The sequence below is a fragment of the Triturus cristatus genome, chromosome 1_2 (assembly GCF_964204655.1).
Source record: "Triturus cristatus chromosome 1_2, aTriCri1.1, whole genome shotgun sequence".
NCBI lineage: Eukaryota > Metazoa > Chordata > Amphibia > Caudata > Salamandridae > Triturus > Triturus cristatus.
The window spans coordinates 875,612,316-875,629,549 of NC_140580.1; the positions used below are offsets into that span (position 1 = coordinate 875,612,316).

General features: G+C 44.9%; 1 protein-coding gene across 1 annotated transcript in view; it reads left to right on the top strand.

The window, feature by feature from the left end:
* MORN1 (MORN repeat containing 1) overlaps positions 1-17,234 on the top strand; it is a 1,183,871-nt gene that overhangs the window by 209,019 nt on the left and 957,618 nt on the right. Inside the window, exon 8 of the mRNA XM_085609315.1 lies at positions 8,369-8,479. Coding sequence (XP_085465441.1) covers positions 8,369-8,479 — 111 coding nt within the window. The remainder of the gene's footprint in view (positions 1-8,368; positions 8,480-17,234) is intronic.

Consider the following 17,234-nt stretch of genomic DNA (forward strand, 5'->3'; position numbering starts at 1 on the left):
CAGTGAACTTGCCGTAGTATCAGGCTCCTGACGCTTCGGGACAAAAGCAATACTTGTTACAAGGTTTGCACAGTTGCCTCTGAGTTTTCTAGGCCACCCAGAGATTGCCAGACATCCTACAAGTTGCAGGTGTTCCACTGGAGGAGTGGATATTCAAAGGCCATGCTGGAATGGGCTGGTCGAAGTCAAAATATTTTTGTGTACCAGCCGGTTAAGGGGTTCACGTAGGCCGACTGAAGTTTTCCCAGTAGAAATGACTATTACTAATGCACAATATCTTGATGACCATTTTTACAATCGAAAAGTTTTGCACATGGGCCCCTACATTAGTGAAATGGTTTACACTACAGTACAGTTCCAGACATAGGCATGCGAACTGTTACACAAAATGCAGTTTTCCTGATGTAAAAGAAAGATATTGCATTATTATTGGGGTGAGCAAGTGTTCGATGCTATGACACAAATCCAACAACGCACCAATAAGGCCAAAAGGCAACACACAGCATTTTATAAACAAGCAAATATATAAATAAACAAAAGGCATACTCACCTGTTCTTTCATTCTTGATAAATATTTTCTGGACAATTTGGATGTATCTCAATGTTTCATATGCCTTACTCAGGTAGGCTCCACAGTCAGTGGAAGGCTGGCAAGTGGGCCTGGAATTTTCATTTGCTCCTCCTGGTGTGTCTGTCCCTCCATGTAGCTCTTGAACAGGCTGGCTGGCCTTCATCTAATTAGACTACATCTACATCTGCCCAAGCCGCCTTAAAAACTAGCTACTTTATGTACAAAGCCATCACAACCAGCACCCCCCCTTAACTTTCAGACAAGCTCACCATCTCTGGTGGTTCTTGGCACATCCACAGCCAGGACACCATTGGACTAAAAAGCGGGAAAAAAGACAGGAAGCATTTTCCATCTATGTACCCAGGATATTGAACAATATCCCTGAATCCATCAGGACCACCACAACGCTACTCCAATTCAGAAAAGAGTTGAAGACGTACCTTTTTAAAGAACACTAAATCACAATGCATTAACAGTTCACAAATCAGCTACCTCTTTCCTAGCACTTGTTGTCTTTATGCTTGTCTTTGACCCTGACATGCGCTCCAGTGACACTTTGGTCCCAGCTAGTGATAGAAGGGCTACATTGTTTCACATCCTGAGGAACAAAAGTTTTGCATAGCAAATAAAGAGCACACACATTAATTCAACCAAGAAGTTGAATTTATATTCTGTTTTTGGAGGGAAGGTTGCAACAGGATTCCATCTGCAGTCAGTGAGTTTTCAAAATTTTGAATGGCAGCCAGTAAGGACCAAAGTGGATTTGCCAACTTTTCCTATTGTTGGTTATGACAGAGCTGGTTTCAGTTGACATGCACACTGATTCCAACCCTGAGCTACACCGCTGTGCAGCATCATTTTCTTGTGACAGAAAGTAGAAAACTGCCACAAAGCACAGTGAGCAGAAAGTTGTGCTCAAAAGTGACTCTACCAGGCAAAATCATTTCATCTGATCTAAAACACAGACCTCCAGATATCAGGAGTAGCCCTGAAAATGTTCTCTCGTGCATAAATGGATTTCTGACAAAATATCACTGACACAAATATCACCCAAAAAATATTGATGCCCCTAAAAACAAATTTTTTATTTGTATGTAACGTCAAAAGTATTGACAACAAAGATAAAGAAAACCACAATATCATCAAAAAATGGGTAAGTAGAATTCTATGTATTATACACTATATGTTTCATTTAAAACATATATTTACTTTAAAAATAGTACATAAATATATACACATAATATAAACTATATAAAAAAATATAACTTACAAACATAAAATACAAATATTTTAGAACAATTGCAAACAAACAAAATAGAAAAAATAAACTTTTTAATGTAATCATAAATAAAGAAATGAATGGTAAGTAATTGTAATAAGTCACAAGATATGAAATTAGTAAACATTTACACAATAACATAACAAATGAATAAAAAAGTTTAAAAAAAATAAATAATAAAAAAGAATCTTCATTTAACTGACCTTTGAAATTACATTAAAAAAATGTATGTTACATTTTTTATAAAATCAGATAAAAAAAATTAGACTTGGAGGAGTAAAATGCCCTGATACCACTCCAACATAAAGTGGAAAAAGTGTTGGCCTTTGGAGGGGTCAGATTTACAATACCCACACTAAGATAAACAATAGTAGGGACAGTGTTTTCTTGAGGGGTTAGATTTACTATTCTCATTCTAACATAGGCAATATTAGGGGAAGTGTTGGACTTTGGGAGGGATTAGATTCACTATTCCCACTCCAGTGTAAGCAACAGTAGGGTACTTGGTGCACCCTGGGCTAGGCAGATATGCTATTCCCTCTCCTACCCAAACAACAGTAGGGAAAGTGTTGGACTTGAAGGGGTAGATTTACTATTTCCACTCCAATGTAAGCAACAGTAGGGAAAGTGCTCAACCTTGGAGGCGTTAGATTTACTATTCGCACTCCAACAAAACCAACGGTAGGGAAAGAGTTTGACTTTGAAGGTGTTATATGTACTATTCCCACTCCAATGTAAACAACCGTAGGGAAAGTGTAAGACTTTGGAGGGGGCATATTTACTATTCTCACTCCAATCTGAGCTTCTGTAGGGAAAGTGTTGGACTTTGAAGGGGTTAGGTTTACTATTTCCACTCCAACAAAAGCAACAGTAGGGAACATGTTGGACTTTGGAGGTGTTTGATTTATTATTCCCATTTCAGCTTAAGTAACAGTAGGGAAAGTGTTGGATTTTGGAGGTTGAGAACTACTATTCCCACTCCAGCATAAGCATAATTGGGGAAAATATTAAACTTTAGAAAGCTCAGATTTAATATCCCCTTTTCTAAATAATACAAATTGAAATTCATATATGTAAGATAGATAAAACATAAAATATATATTTCCATAAAAAAAGTAATAAATATTTGTAACATTATATAATGTATATAAAGTATTAAAAATGAAAAACACAAAACAAGCGTAACAAATTAGAAATAAAATGCATTAAAATGTAGTCGATATGTGTTAAAAACATATTTAAAATACTTCCCACCCTACTGCCTAAAATTACAACAAAAACAAAACAAAAATTAAATTAATCACAAAAAATATGCACATTATTTAAAATAAATATAATAAAAGTATACAATTATTGATTAAATAAATAACTTAAATGTAACATAGCTAATTAATATTGAAATGATTAAAAACAATTAAGTAATTACCACAATCATCCAGTTAACCAATTAACAAGTAAAAAAAGGAACATATTGTTAAAATTATCTGCTGCATAACTTAAAAGATACATAATTATCTAATTAACAAATAAAACATACAAAAATTGATAATATATTAAAAGGAAATATGTAACATGCTTCTCACCCTATTCCCTCCCCTAGAAACCCAACAACCTGTCGAAAAATAACAAGAAAAACCTTAAAATGTATTACCAAATCAAAAAAACAGAACAACACAAAAAATTAAACATAATCAACATGAAAATAATAACTTATAAAACAAAAACTTCTAAAATGCTACAATAAAAAAATTACATTATCTACAACTTCATTAAAAAAATTATATAAAAGTCCTTTTTTATCAACATTCTTAGCTTCTTTATTCTGTCCCACGATATTCCTGACATCCCAGTATTTTTCAAATGATATTTGTGCCTAAGGCTATTTTTTACACAATATGTTTTTGGAATACTAACTACTACTATTCTTGCTGTCTTGTTATTGGATAAAAGCTTAAGTAACCATGTGACCATGCTGGAAAGTGCTCTTCCTTAAATAGTTCTAATTTATAGTGCGATTAACCAGTAACCAATTGAATGTTGGAAAGGGTTCTTCCAGGTGATAAAAGGAAAATCACTTTGTGTGCTACTGAACCAGATAGAGTCTAACTCTGTCTGATGACTCCTCAGAGGTGCCACCACCACCAAATAACAAACACACAAGTAAAATGGGAAATGGCAAAAGGTTGTAGCAGTGTAGAGCGGCTGCAAGAAATAACTCGCATTTCATCCTACCACATTTGGGAATGCATTCTCACTTGCGGTCATTCTTTTTCTTTTTAAATTCTTTTTATTGAGTGTACCACTTGCAACATCATCATATAGACAGTTGGATACATGTATACAATAAATTCAGGCTATTGCACCACAGCTGATTTCTCTTCCATGCCCCGTTCCCACGTGATTGGTATAGTTAAGTTTATCAGCCTCTGGTACAGTATTTCTCTAGCTGTCATCTGGTAAAAGGTCTCCCGGTGGTAGCGTGCACATATTCCCTCTAAATTTGTTCCATCCCCTCACACCCGCTCCCATTTCTTGGGGCACCCTCTATGTACATATACTGCCTTTTCAGCCACCATTGCCCAGTCCATGTTGTTGCACCATTCTACATATGTTGGCGTTGTGTGCGCCCCCCAGTGTTTGGCAATGTTGCGACTGCTATCATCATGCCCAGTGTCGCCCAGTCTTGGGCCGTCCAATTAAGATCTGTGGCTTCCCATATGTTCAGGCAACAGCGTTTGGGTTACTGTGACAACGGAGCCCCGCTGACCCGTATTATTGCCTTCATAATTGCTTCCCTGTGTGTATTAATAGTGGGGCACTCCCATATTGTATGATAGAATGTACCTATGGCCCCACATTGTCGCAAGCATAGCTGAGTGTCAGCCCTTCCCATTTTGGCTACTACCACCCTAGATATATATGTACTGTGGAGCACTTTGAGTTGCACTAGGCGCAGTCTTGAGGATATTGCTGACTTGTGGTCATTCTTCATAGAAAGGATGAGTCTCAAACCCGGTGATTGCTCTTTTACCCATTACAGCGTTGTTTGGTCCATGCTTATCAAATTTGTCACATAAACAAACACCCTTCAAATCGCTGGACCTCCCTCATGGTTTGATTTGTCTTAATTCATTCACTGCCATCACAAAGCCCACCAAACACAAAGACTGTCAGACCAATGATTGTAAGTTCTGCTGTCTGAGCTTTGATTTCAAATCTTGGACTAAGCAAAGACTCAGGAGCTGGTAGGAATCTCTCTGGATCCCCTAATTGAAAGAATCTGCTCATGAGCCTTCTGAATCCTGGAAGGCAGAATCGAGAAGGACTTGCCAAAGCATCAATAAGTGATGAAATGTGAGGTTTTGCAAACAATATTTCAATAACATTTGACGTGGAAGTGCTGCACTGGCCTTGTTGGTGTGCCAAGCCTGCCTTAATGTCATCCATCTCATCTCTTGTTCTTACTCATTTTATCCTGACTGATTTATCTTTTGGTTCTTCCAAACATTTTTTTCCTATTCAAGAATTTCATAGATGTTGAGAAATAAAGGCACAAAATAAGGAATACAAAGCCCGACTGATAAATATATGTAGTAGTGGTATGTTGATCACTACAGATATTGGGTACAGGATGACGCTGGGCGAGCATTCTAGTAATGTAGTATTACGATGTATGGTGGCCATGTCACTCCATGTCATCACAGGCACTATTTCCGGGCCTGGATTTTTGTGTGGTAGTATATCACATTTGGGGTTTTGCTTTCATTGAATTGATCAAGTTACCACCTCTGATAGCAATGATTTGTAGGTAAAAAATCCTGGGCTGGAAGCTGGGTCTAATGTTGAACAAGGCCCACTCAGTATGGATTGAGAGGCGAATACAGCATTTCCACTAAGACAAAATCAGCTTCAGTGTTATCTGTAATTCGTCAATTAGTAGGAGGTGATTTGTTGGGAGTTTTGGGGTAGGGTCGGCCGCAACAATGCCTAGAGTTATACTGATGAAGTACAGATTGAATTAAACAGTAACCATTACTCTAACGTATGAACATTAATTTCTAAAAAGTTTACCGTGTTCACAGGGGAACTGCATGTGAGATAGACCCCTTGGACTTTCTGCGCAGTTCTCTTCTGGTGCTTACGAACAATAAAGTGAAACTATTATTGTGTTCCACATCGTGAAAGACATTTTGGAAGGAGAAATAGAATGGGCTCGATTCACAAAGCCATTTGTGCATGTAAGCCTGACAAATGCTCAAATGGCTTGATGTATGAGCGAAAGGTATTCATTGATAACCTTTGAGTCATCGACTCTTATACTCATGCGCAATATTATTCCACTATGTGGCAATACAACAAATCCTCACTGGTGGGGGTGGGTGCTTAAGGGGTGGCTTTCCACACCGGGTTTGAGAATACCCAATGTGGGTATTTCTCAAACCTTTCTTCAGCCTCTTTGTAGCCTGAAATAGTTTTAGATCTACCCTGCCAAGGATAAAAACACCCCCCCCCCCCCCAAGGTGGGAAGGGAAAGAAAGGAACACCCCTCCCAACCTCAAATTGGTGGAGTTATAGGAAAGAGGTTTCTCAAGAGGGAAAACAGTTTCTCCCAAGAGAATGAATTAAAACTCAACTGCAATGACATTGTCCTATCCACAATTTGGCAATAAGTACATTTGTGCATGCTGAATGGCGCTGTGTAGTCACAAATGCAAGATTTTCCAGGATTTCACATAATAATCTGAGAGTGGCGCAGATTTCCGGCGGAACCTGAGAAACCTTTTTGAATTCACAAAATAAGTAAATCTACATCATGCGAGAGCGTAAGCCTCCGGCTGTAGATTAAAAAAAGGATTCTTTAGGAACGGTACCCAGTGTTGAGATATGAACTTGTGTGTGCTTAGTTTTGTGTCTGTTCTAAGAAGGGGCAAATGTAGGTCCTAGTGGCTAGCGGTTGACTGTGCAGCCAGGAGCCAGGAGTTCTAGACCTCACTTCCATCCTCACCTCCCGAAAATGTGGAATCATTGGAAATGACCTTATCTCTATGTTTTTCACTTTACTTATGTTCCAAATGTAGAGCTTATGGAAACTTTATAACTCCTAGGTACTATAGAACAACTTGGAAAATTCACTTATGTTCACCAGATATTTCAGATATAATGACTTGCAATCTTGGCTATAGAATTCATATTGCCTCGTCTCAGTTTCCCAGCCAAGCGGTACAGGGAGTACAGTTGTACAGTGAGGTATAGTTTTATGACAGAGCTGGCTATTATTAAGCAATGGCACCCGAAGTTTATAACATTAATATAATTAAATATACGTGTGAAAATTGTGTTGTTCTCGTGCTTCTGAAAAGTGGGATTAGAAATGCAATTCTGACATTGGACCACATCTCTTCCTGTGATATCATTTTCTCGTGACATCACTACGGAGTGTCTCGTTGCCTCCCTTTTTGCGAGAATGGCATAGGGTTTACATACACTAGGTGGGATGACATCAACTATATACTTGATAAAAGTACAAATTATTAATCAAAAAGAGAGTAACCCCTTAGAACCAAGGGGACAGGGTTAGAAAACAATCAAAAACAAATACCTTCCCAAGACTTATCTAAATAATTTATATAAAATAGTACATATAAAGATTTAACACAATTGTGCAATCCTGTGCAAACAAACTTATTTTATCACAGATATGAATATATAAATGTATTAAACATCATGACTTTAGATACAGATATACAAATAAACATACTTCACATAACATAAAGCATCACAGAAATAACTAAACAAATTAGGTGACTTTTTGTAGTATTTTAGATAACCTATTTAGATATAGCCTTGGGAGATATTTGTTTTTTTTAAAACTACAAATAATACCAACCATAAATATTCCATTACTTAAAAAACTTAAAAAGGTACAGCATACAGATGTGGAAATCTTGAAAAATATGATGGATATCAGAGGATTTAATAGATATCCACTTTTAGCCAGAAAATAACTCAATGGGTTAACTGTGCAAACCCTGCAGGTCATGTTGGATAACTCGCCATTTCATCCTTCTGACGTTGACAAAACGAGTCCCATTGAGTGCGGTAATACTAACACCTATGTTTTAAACTCCGAGAGACAGTTCTGTTTGCGGGATGTCTTTTATAAGCAGTGACTATTGTTATTATTGGTAGTGGCTACAGTGTTAGAAACAGCTGTAGCTGTAGTAGCATTATGGACTGATCTGATCTTACAGGTGGTGTTGTGTAACCTAAGAAATAATTCTGAAACTTCCAACATAGGTTTCTTTGTATTGCGTCCTAAACTTTTCAAGCATGAGTTAACTTAAACTTGAGCCCTGTCTGGTACCTGTGAGAGTCCTTTTGCATGAATAAAGAAGGGCAAAAATAAAGCACCCACCATTTCGCTACTCTGCTTTTTTCACAAAGAAACACTCTTCTGACTCTGCTTCAGTACAAACCGAAGAAGATAACAAGGTTAAACTAAAACTCTCTCATTTCAGGCATAGCGAAGAAAATTGTGATCATGGGGGATGAGGTGATTGAGGTGGTGCAAGGATGCCCAGTCACCATCCACGTCCAGCTGCAGGATGAAGATGGATACCTTTGTGAAGGTAAGGGCTTTGTGTATATCAACAGAACATATCCTACAAGCCCTTCTCCATCAGTCCTTCTCTGACAAAACCAATGAAGACGTCCCCTCTGTTGCAAGCTTGAGCAGTGTTACCCTCCTGAGTACAAAATGGGAGGGTGACACTGCTAATAAGGTTTGACCTTAGATTGGTGGATCCTGCATATAGTTGTAGTATTCATTCAAGAGTTTTCTTTCCCACTGTCCCTTCCCAAGAGCTGAAGAAAAGAGAGACAAACTTTTATAGGAGATTTCAAAGATGCTGTAAGCGTGTGCACTAAATAGGAGAGTAGATTATGTCGTTTTACTTCATTGGGCCTATTACAAAAAGGGAGACTGGAAAGTTGAGGCCCATTTTAGACCTCATGACTATCGATAAGTTAATGAAAAAGGAAAGTTCAAAATCTCTTCTCTGATGGAGATATTTGGTGATGTTAAGAGATAATTGAATAGTGTCCTAGGGCTTCTAGATTGCACTGGGGTTAATCGCATTGATGTAGCAGAATGTTTGTAAGGATCACGTATGGTGGACACAGGACACCAACCAATTGAATTGTTAGGACTTTTTATTTTGTCAGATTCAAGTGGCTGTGTAATGTCTACATGACAGAACGGGGTTCATTTGTATGATATGAATGTAACAGTCTACTCAATTTATATATATCCGTTTATGGGGGTTTAATGTGATCAGGTTGCTTTCTTAAGGCTTTTTTTCACCTGGTGCAAGGCAGACAAGTTCTCGTGATGACTGATCATGCTGTTGTCAAGTCCTATGTCAGATGGGGCAGGTAGTGGACTTTTTGGAGTTGTGCAAGGATGCAATGCTTCTCTGTTACAAATCAAATCAGATTACAAAGTACCAGTTGTTCTACTCTCATGTGTTTCTGAGGAGGTAATCACTTGGTGCTGAGATTCTGGTCCCTTGGTTTATGTCTGAAGCTTTCTTGATTATACAGCTGATTTTGAACACATTTGTGAAGTTTCAAGTGTTCCCGGTGGATCTAAATTGGCAGAAGACAATCTCGAACATAGAACAACATAAGAACATCAGTTAGCAGTCACGCTTCCACTGGAAAGTGACATCTCTTGCACCTGTACCTGATCACCTTGCAGTTAAAAATGTGTCTCAAATTATGCTGACCTTTGATGATCTTCACTTCTCTGAGGAGTTAAGTGTGGTGGTGGATGTCAGAAGCAAGACCAACAGGTATTTATAAATGTGGGTAGCTTATCTTAAAACTATTTCATTGTCCAGAATGCTGAACTTCTCTGCATTTTGCCTAGGAAGGCTAGTTGGTGCTAGATGTAAAAAAAAAATGCGTTTGTTTTTGACATCAAGATGGTGTGAAGTGTATCCTGATGGGTTTCTCCTGCCACCTGTTTAATTGCTCGTTGAACACTAATTTCAGGTTGGCTTCTTTGACTTTGATGTTGAAGCTGACCATCGTTTCTAGCATGGCGAAGTAGCTTTATTTTAAGTATGCTCTTTTCTGCCATTTCATCTGCCTGAGGTAGAGAAGACGCTACACAAGCTAGATCCAAAAAAGACTTTCCTTCCTACATTTGGTCAATAAAAACTTTTTTATAATCTATGGAAGTGCTCCAGACCATAATAAAACGGATAATCTCATTATTTTTTTTTTTTTTTATTATTTGTTTTTGAAACCGTTTATTACAAAGTTCAAAGAATATACAAAGATGGGCCTACAACCTTCAGGCCGGCCGCTAGCAAACAAGAGGAGCATAAGATACACACAGTAGAACACAGGCTGCGGCAAAGGGAAACGTACAGGAGTTAGCCGCGTTGATGGCCACACCATCCGGACCCCACATGACGGTTTCTTTTAAACATAAATAACAACAAACAAAATCAAACCACAAGGCAACCCACGATCGAAAACAGCAGCATGTGCTCCCCTAGAAGGGGGACCCTACCAATCCATAGGAGTATCAAGGGGGGGGGAAGGTCAGAACAGGGACTGGGTGGACTCAGTGCCCGGTACCGGAGAGCTAAACCGGCTAAGGGGACGGGGCAGGCGATGGATCGGGCAATAACGGCGGGGCACAGATTCCCCCACGATAGGCGTTCCAGGGGCCCCATACTTTCACCCATGTCCCAGGCTTACCTCTCGCTACATACACCACCTTTTCCCGAAACATGCACCAGTCCATATTGTCCTTCCAGGCCGAAACAGTCGGGGGCCTCTGGGAACCCCACAGCTGAGCAATATCGCGCTTAGCCACCATATATCCCAGAGTCACCCACGACGTCTGTGGCGCCGAATAGTCGGTTGGTTCCCACACGTTCAACAGGCATCTCCTCGCTTCGGGCAGCAGCGGCACACGCGTAACCACCCGCAGGACCTCATGCACACCACGCCAGAATCGCTCCACCTCTCGGCATTCCCACAAAATATGAAGAAAGGTCCCCAAAGAACCACACCCACGCTTACACAACCCGTCCACAGCATAGCCCATACGCAATAGCCTTGGCCCCGTTATGTAGACCCTATGGAGTATCTTGAGCTGGACGAAGCGAAGGCGGGCCGGTATGGCCACCTCTTTCGGGGAGGCCACCGCAGAGACCCAGTCCTCGTCGTCCAGCTCCAATCCATCGGCAACCCAAGCCTCGCGAAGATCAAGCAGCAATCCCGTGCGGTCATTGATCAGTTTTTTATAGATTAACGAGATCGTGCTTTCCGGTACATGTCCATCCAGCACTCTATCTTCCAGAGGGGAGTACTCCGGGATGGAGGCGACGTCCGGGAAGACGGAGCATAGTGCATGACGGATCTGCATATACCGAAAGTACTCCCTGTCCTGCAACTGGAATTCCGTCTGCAGCATCTCGAACGTTTTGAATCCCCCCTCGTCCAGAGATCCCCCACCCTGCTGATGCCTATCATGTCCCACTTCTCGAAGCCCTTCGAGGTCCACAGGGAGCCCAACTGCTCAGATGCGTACAGTGGTGACGCCCGGGTCAAACGATCCTTCCACCCCATCGCTACATTAGCCGCGTGCCACACTCGTACAATGACACGCGTGGGGCCCGTCAGACGTGCGTCGAGCGAGCTGGAGTAGAGCGCTCGATTATAGTCACCACCCGGCAGTAGCATCTTATCCATTTCAAAGGCCGGGTTTAGGGCGGGCCCGTATAGGCCGTGATTAATCGCAGCCAGCTGGGAGGCCCAATAATACCGTTTAATATCCGGGAGGGCTATCCCCCCGTCATACCACGGGAGCGTCAGCTTCGCCAGGGCGATACGCGGTCTTCCGTCCCAGAACAGGCGGCGTTGCAAACTCTCCACCTCGCGGAAGTAGCGAGCCGGGACGAGGTCCATTGTATTCTGCAAAGCGTACAGGAAACGCGGCAGCGATATCATCTTAAACAATGCCGCCCGGCCGAGCGGCGAGAGCGGCAAACGCCGCCAATGCGCGACATCCTCCTTCAGGCGCTGGAGGGGGGGCAGCAGGTTTCGATCATACTGGGCCTCCGCGTCTAGGGTGATGAAGATACCCAGGTACCTAAATCCCTACGGGGCGATCTGGATAGGACAGCCCCGCGGAAGGATAGGAGCCTCCCCAGAGAGAACATACACGCTCGATTTAGCCCAGTTGATGACAAGGCCGGAGTTACGACCAAATGATTGCAATACATCAACCAGTACTATCAGTGATTTACGTGGGGAAGCCAGGTACAGGAGAATATCGTCAGCATATAGAGACACGCGGTCCTCATACTCGGGGGTCCAGCGGAGACCACGAATAGAAGGTTCCCACCGCAGCCACTCCGCCAGGGGCTCCAAGGCAAGCGCAAAAAGGAGCGGCGATAACGGGCAGCCCTGCCGCGTGCCCCTGCCCAACTCAAATGGCGCCGACACTCTACCGTTCACAACCACCTGCGCCAGTGGGCCAGAGTACAACAATTTAACCCAGCTGATAAACCCTGGGCCAAACCCAAATTTCGCGAGCGTCGCCCAAATATATGGCCATTCAAGTGTGTCAAACGCCATAGTGGCGTCCAAGGATGCCAAGATGGCCGGCTCCCGTATGAACGGGACACGTGCGAGCACCCCATGCAACCGCCGCAGGTTAAGCGCTGTGTTACGATGGGGAATAAAGCCGGACTGGTCCTGGTGGACCAAGTCACACACCACGCCGACCAGCCGATTGGCCAAAACCTTGGCGAGAATTTTGGGCTCCGCATTCAATAACGAAATGGGTCGATAGGATGTGACCCGGTCCCGTGGCCTCCCCTCCTTGTGGATAACCACGATGGTAGCCAGACGCTGGTCTAGCGGGAGGGAACCCACCGAGTGGGCCGCAAGGAACATAGCACGGAGATGCGGTGCCAGCGTATCCGGTCGCAGCTTATACAACTCGATGGGAAGACCATTAGGACCCATGGCCTTGCCGGAAGCGACCGAGCGTATGGCGAGGGCAATTTCTTCGGAGGTTGGAGCGGCGTCCAACAACACCCTGTCCTCCTCCGAAAGGGAAGGCAGCGCGATATCTCTGAGCAGGGCATGGGAATCCTCTTCAGAGCGGGAAGACACTGGGGAATACACCCCACGGAAATAGTCCGCGAAGCAGGAGACAATTTCCTCCGGTTCAGTGACACACACACCATTCGTTTTCTCAATCAACGGGACAACTCGACTCGCTCTCTCTTTTTTATCCAGCCACGCAATCAATTTACCAGCCTTATCACCCACATCATACAGTCTCCCCTGTTGCTCTCTACTGAGGCCCCTGGCCGCCTCCGTGACGAGGGCCTTATAGGCCGCTTGCTTGAGTTGGAGAACATGTAATTTATCATCCGTCACCCCACATTCTAGATCACCCTCCAACTCGGTTATCTCAGCTTCAACACGGGTCACCTCCTCCCGCTCGCGCCTCCGGGAGTGGGAAATAAGGGACAGGGCCTCTCCTCGGAGTACTGTCTTGAACGCCTCCCACAGTGAGACCGCCGATGACACAGACCCCACATTCTCATCAAGATAGCGCTTAAGGGATTTAATCAGCTCTGCGCGAATGGTGGGGTCACGCAGGTACCAGGGATTGATCGGGGCCACTCTACCCTCTCCCCTCGACAAAATATCAAAGTGCAACAAGAGCGGGGAGTGGTCCGAAATACCCCGTGCCAAATGGCGCACTTCTCCCACCCTCCCCACATAAGCCGCTGGGACCAGGACATAATCTAGCCGTGAGAGACTACCATGAGCCCCTGAATGGAAGGTGTACTGTAGCTGCGTGGGATGTTTTAAACGCCAACAATCCACCAGCCCCAGGGTATCCAAGAGGCCAGATAACCACGCTTGGGCCCGGGGGAGATCCCTAGGGGGGTGACGATCCACAGTTCCGGAAACTACAGCATTAAAATCCCCCCCCACCACTAGAATCCCCTCCGGAAGGCCAAGGAGGAGGCGCCCCAGGTCCGCAAAGGTGGTCGTCTGCAGCCCCGGTGGGACATATACTGACACAAAAACGACCACTCTGCCCTCCAGTCTACCCACCAAAACCGTGTAACGTCCCCTATCGTCATGGCGCACCTCATCAATCTTCAACGGGAGCGAGTTTTTAACCATAATGCCCACACCCCGTGAACCAGACGTGAAGCCCGAATGGGCCACAAGGCGGTAGCCCCGTCGATTCATGGCGCAAAAGGAGTTGCCAATGAGGTGCGTCTCCTGCAGAAAACCTATATCGGGCGAGGTTCGCTTCAAGAACTGCAGGACCACACCTCGTTTTATCCTGTCCCCCAGTCCATTGACATTCCAGGACAACAAACTCAGTCCCCTACCCCCCATCATAAACAGAAGTCATCACTCGTCCCCCAGAGAGCACTGTAGAGATAACACAATAATACGTTTGCCTTGTGGTGTAAACGAACAACACCCCACCCCAACCCACCCACTCCAACAAAACTCCCCCCTCCCTGCACCCCTGCATGAGCCCGGATAGCCCCCCCAACTTGCAGTGTGCCTGTCGCCCCTATAGAAAGAAACTAGCTAGACCCCCTAGAGGAGGAAAGAGTACTCCTTCTAGACCCCACACAACCTCCATGGGAGGGGAATGTACAAAGACTGACGCTTGATCGAAAGTAGCATCGTATTCGTCCAGAGTGAGGCCCAATATTGACCCCTCAGTCCCGATCCAGTGGGCCGTCTCCTCCCGCCGCCCCCCCCCCCCCGCCGTCTCGATCGCGATCCCCAGACAGAGTGTCCAGCCAGTCCCCGGCCGCTTCGGGACGATCAAAAAAGTGCGTGCGACCATCCACCTCTACTCGCAGCTTGGCCGGGAATAGCATGGCGTACTTTAAGTTCAGGTCCCGGAGTCGGCGCTTAACGCCCAGGAAACTCAGTCTTTGCTTCTGGACCGCTTGGGTGAAATCAGGGTAAAAGTTCACTTCCATATTTTCCAGCTTAACCGGCCCATGTAGTCTGGAAGCTTGCAGGATAGCGTCTCTGTCCCGAAAGTTAAAAATCCGGGCAATGAGAGGTCGCGGAGGGGCTCCGACCTTCGGCCTTCCCCCGGGAACCCTGTGGGCCCTCTCCACAGCAAAAAATTTACTCAGTCCCCGAGGCTGGAGATGGGTAGCGATCAGGTCCTCCACAAATAGATCCGCCGCCGCCTCCTCCCGTCCCTCGGGTACTCCGATGATGCGGATGTTATTCCTCCGGGCCCGACTCTCGGAATCCTCGAGGCGCCGATCCATAAGTGCGCTCGCCTGACTTAGCCGGCGTACCTCCAGTTGTAGTGCCGCCACCTCAGTTGTAAGGCCCGATGCGGTGTGGGCCAAAGAATCAACTCGATCGTTGGTCTTGGAAAGATCGGCCCTCACCAGGCCAACGTCCACAAGGACCGCGTCGATCTTCTGTGCCAGGGTGTCGAACCGCTGGCCCACCGAGGCCTTCATCTCGGAAATGGCGCCCATGACGTCGTGGAGAGTCAGATCCGTGGGCAAGTCCGGGGCATCAGATGGGCCCTCAGGGGACTTGTGCGGTCCGCCGGGAGATCCCCTCTGGAGGGTATAGCGGTCCATGCTGTTGGCCGGATGGACGGTGCCACGTCGGGTCGACTTGGTCTTTGACCGATCCCCATCTTGTTTCGTGGCCATCGCCGCTGGTCCCACAATCGCACCAGCAACGCCGTAGAGGGCAGGCAATCAGGGCCACGAGCTCCGGGGGGGCCACCCCAGATCGGCAGGGTGGGCCACAGCAGGCAGTCAGGCAGGGTCCCCCAGCGAGGCCACACCAACACAAAAGGCTCCGCGATCTCACTTGCAAAGACGGCGAGAAAGCGAAAGCGAAAGTGCGGGGTACGCGACTCGCCAGGCCCGGCCCGCCGTTGTTGTTCACTTTGCCACTGGGCCACCCCCCAACGCAAATCCGGGGTTCGGCGAGAAGAAGGCCGCAAACTTCAATCGGTGCTCACTCCGGCACCCGAGGTCCGATTCGAGAACGGAAAACGGGTTCCACCTCAGCTCAGGCTCACCAACACAGTCCCCTCAATCGAGGCAGGATGAATTCAGGATAAATGTAGGAGGTTGCGGAGGTCCTCGGGAGCCTCGCACCTACGCGGCCATCTTGGTTGCGCGCTAGGCTCCTCCCCGATAATCTCATTATTGATTGGGGTTTGCATCAAGGATTGTTAGGTGGAAGCCAAAATGATTCCATCTGAATGTATAATTCCACCTCTGACTGGGGGCCGAGTGGTTATTTGCAAGAAATCTGAAATGCAGTTACTTGGTCTTTTTTTTACATTTATGTAGTGTATTTTTGCATTGATTCCAATGGAGAGGTGAAACCTTGTTTGAATAATAAATGAATTAGTATATTTTTGGCTATCCTTTCTGATCTTTCCTTAGCCCAGGTCCCTCCACCCAAATGTGTTAGTAATTGCTAGTTCATCTTTCAAAGATAAAAAGTGTCCAGAAGGAATAGTATATGTAAGGTGAAAAAATTAAGTACCTTCGGTAACATTGGTGGTGATGGCTACTGTGTTATATATGTTTTTTTGCCTACCAATATCGCTGCTCATCCTTTTGATCTTCAGACGCTTACTAGGCTGGACATTAATAGAGTTTTAGTGAGGTTATTCCATTCATGAGCTTGGCGTTGCATGTCTCTAGTGCGTCACGAAGTAGGTAGGTGGCAACACCTTCCTCTGTTACAGCATTCACAAATTTTCTAGAGTCATTGTCTGTGGCTGGAGATACAGAACAGTATGCATCAGAATTCCCAATAGGGCAGGTATGGAGTTTTTTCTCCCCCCTGCCCATTCTCACCACCATCCAACCTTTCCACAAGGGGGTTTCACCACAGGTTCAAGGCACAAGCAGGGAGCGTGAAGATGCATCTGTTGTAGAATAGACTCCCAGGAAGGCAAGAGCAGCTGCATCAAGCCTTTTTGAATCGTTCTGCGTGACAGGCTTGCCAACGCAGCTTCAGCATTTTGTACTGTTGCCACTAAAGCCCCCGCACTGTCTTCTTTAATTATAAGTTTAGGCTAGTACAGGTGTTGGTCCCTATAAAAAAGTACTCCATTTATCTGGCGCACGGCATTCAATTCTTGTTTTAATTCCTCTCCGCCTGAAATTTCTGAGCACAACGCGGTCCCAGCTGTTCAAGATGGCGCCGCGCCAGTATAGGCTCAATTAAACTTGCTTTGTAAATATTCTCTAATGATTAGTGCGCCGACGCTAAAGTCCTTCTCTCAACTGGAGCACAGACCCA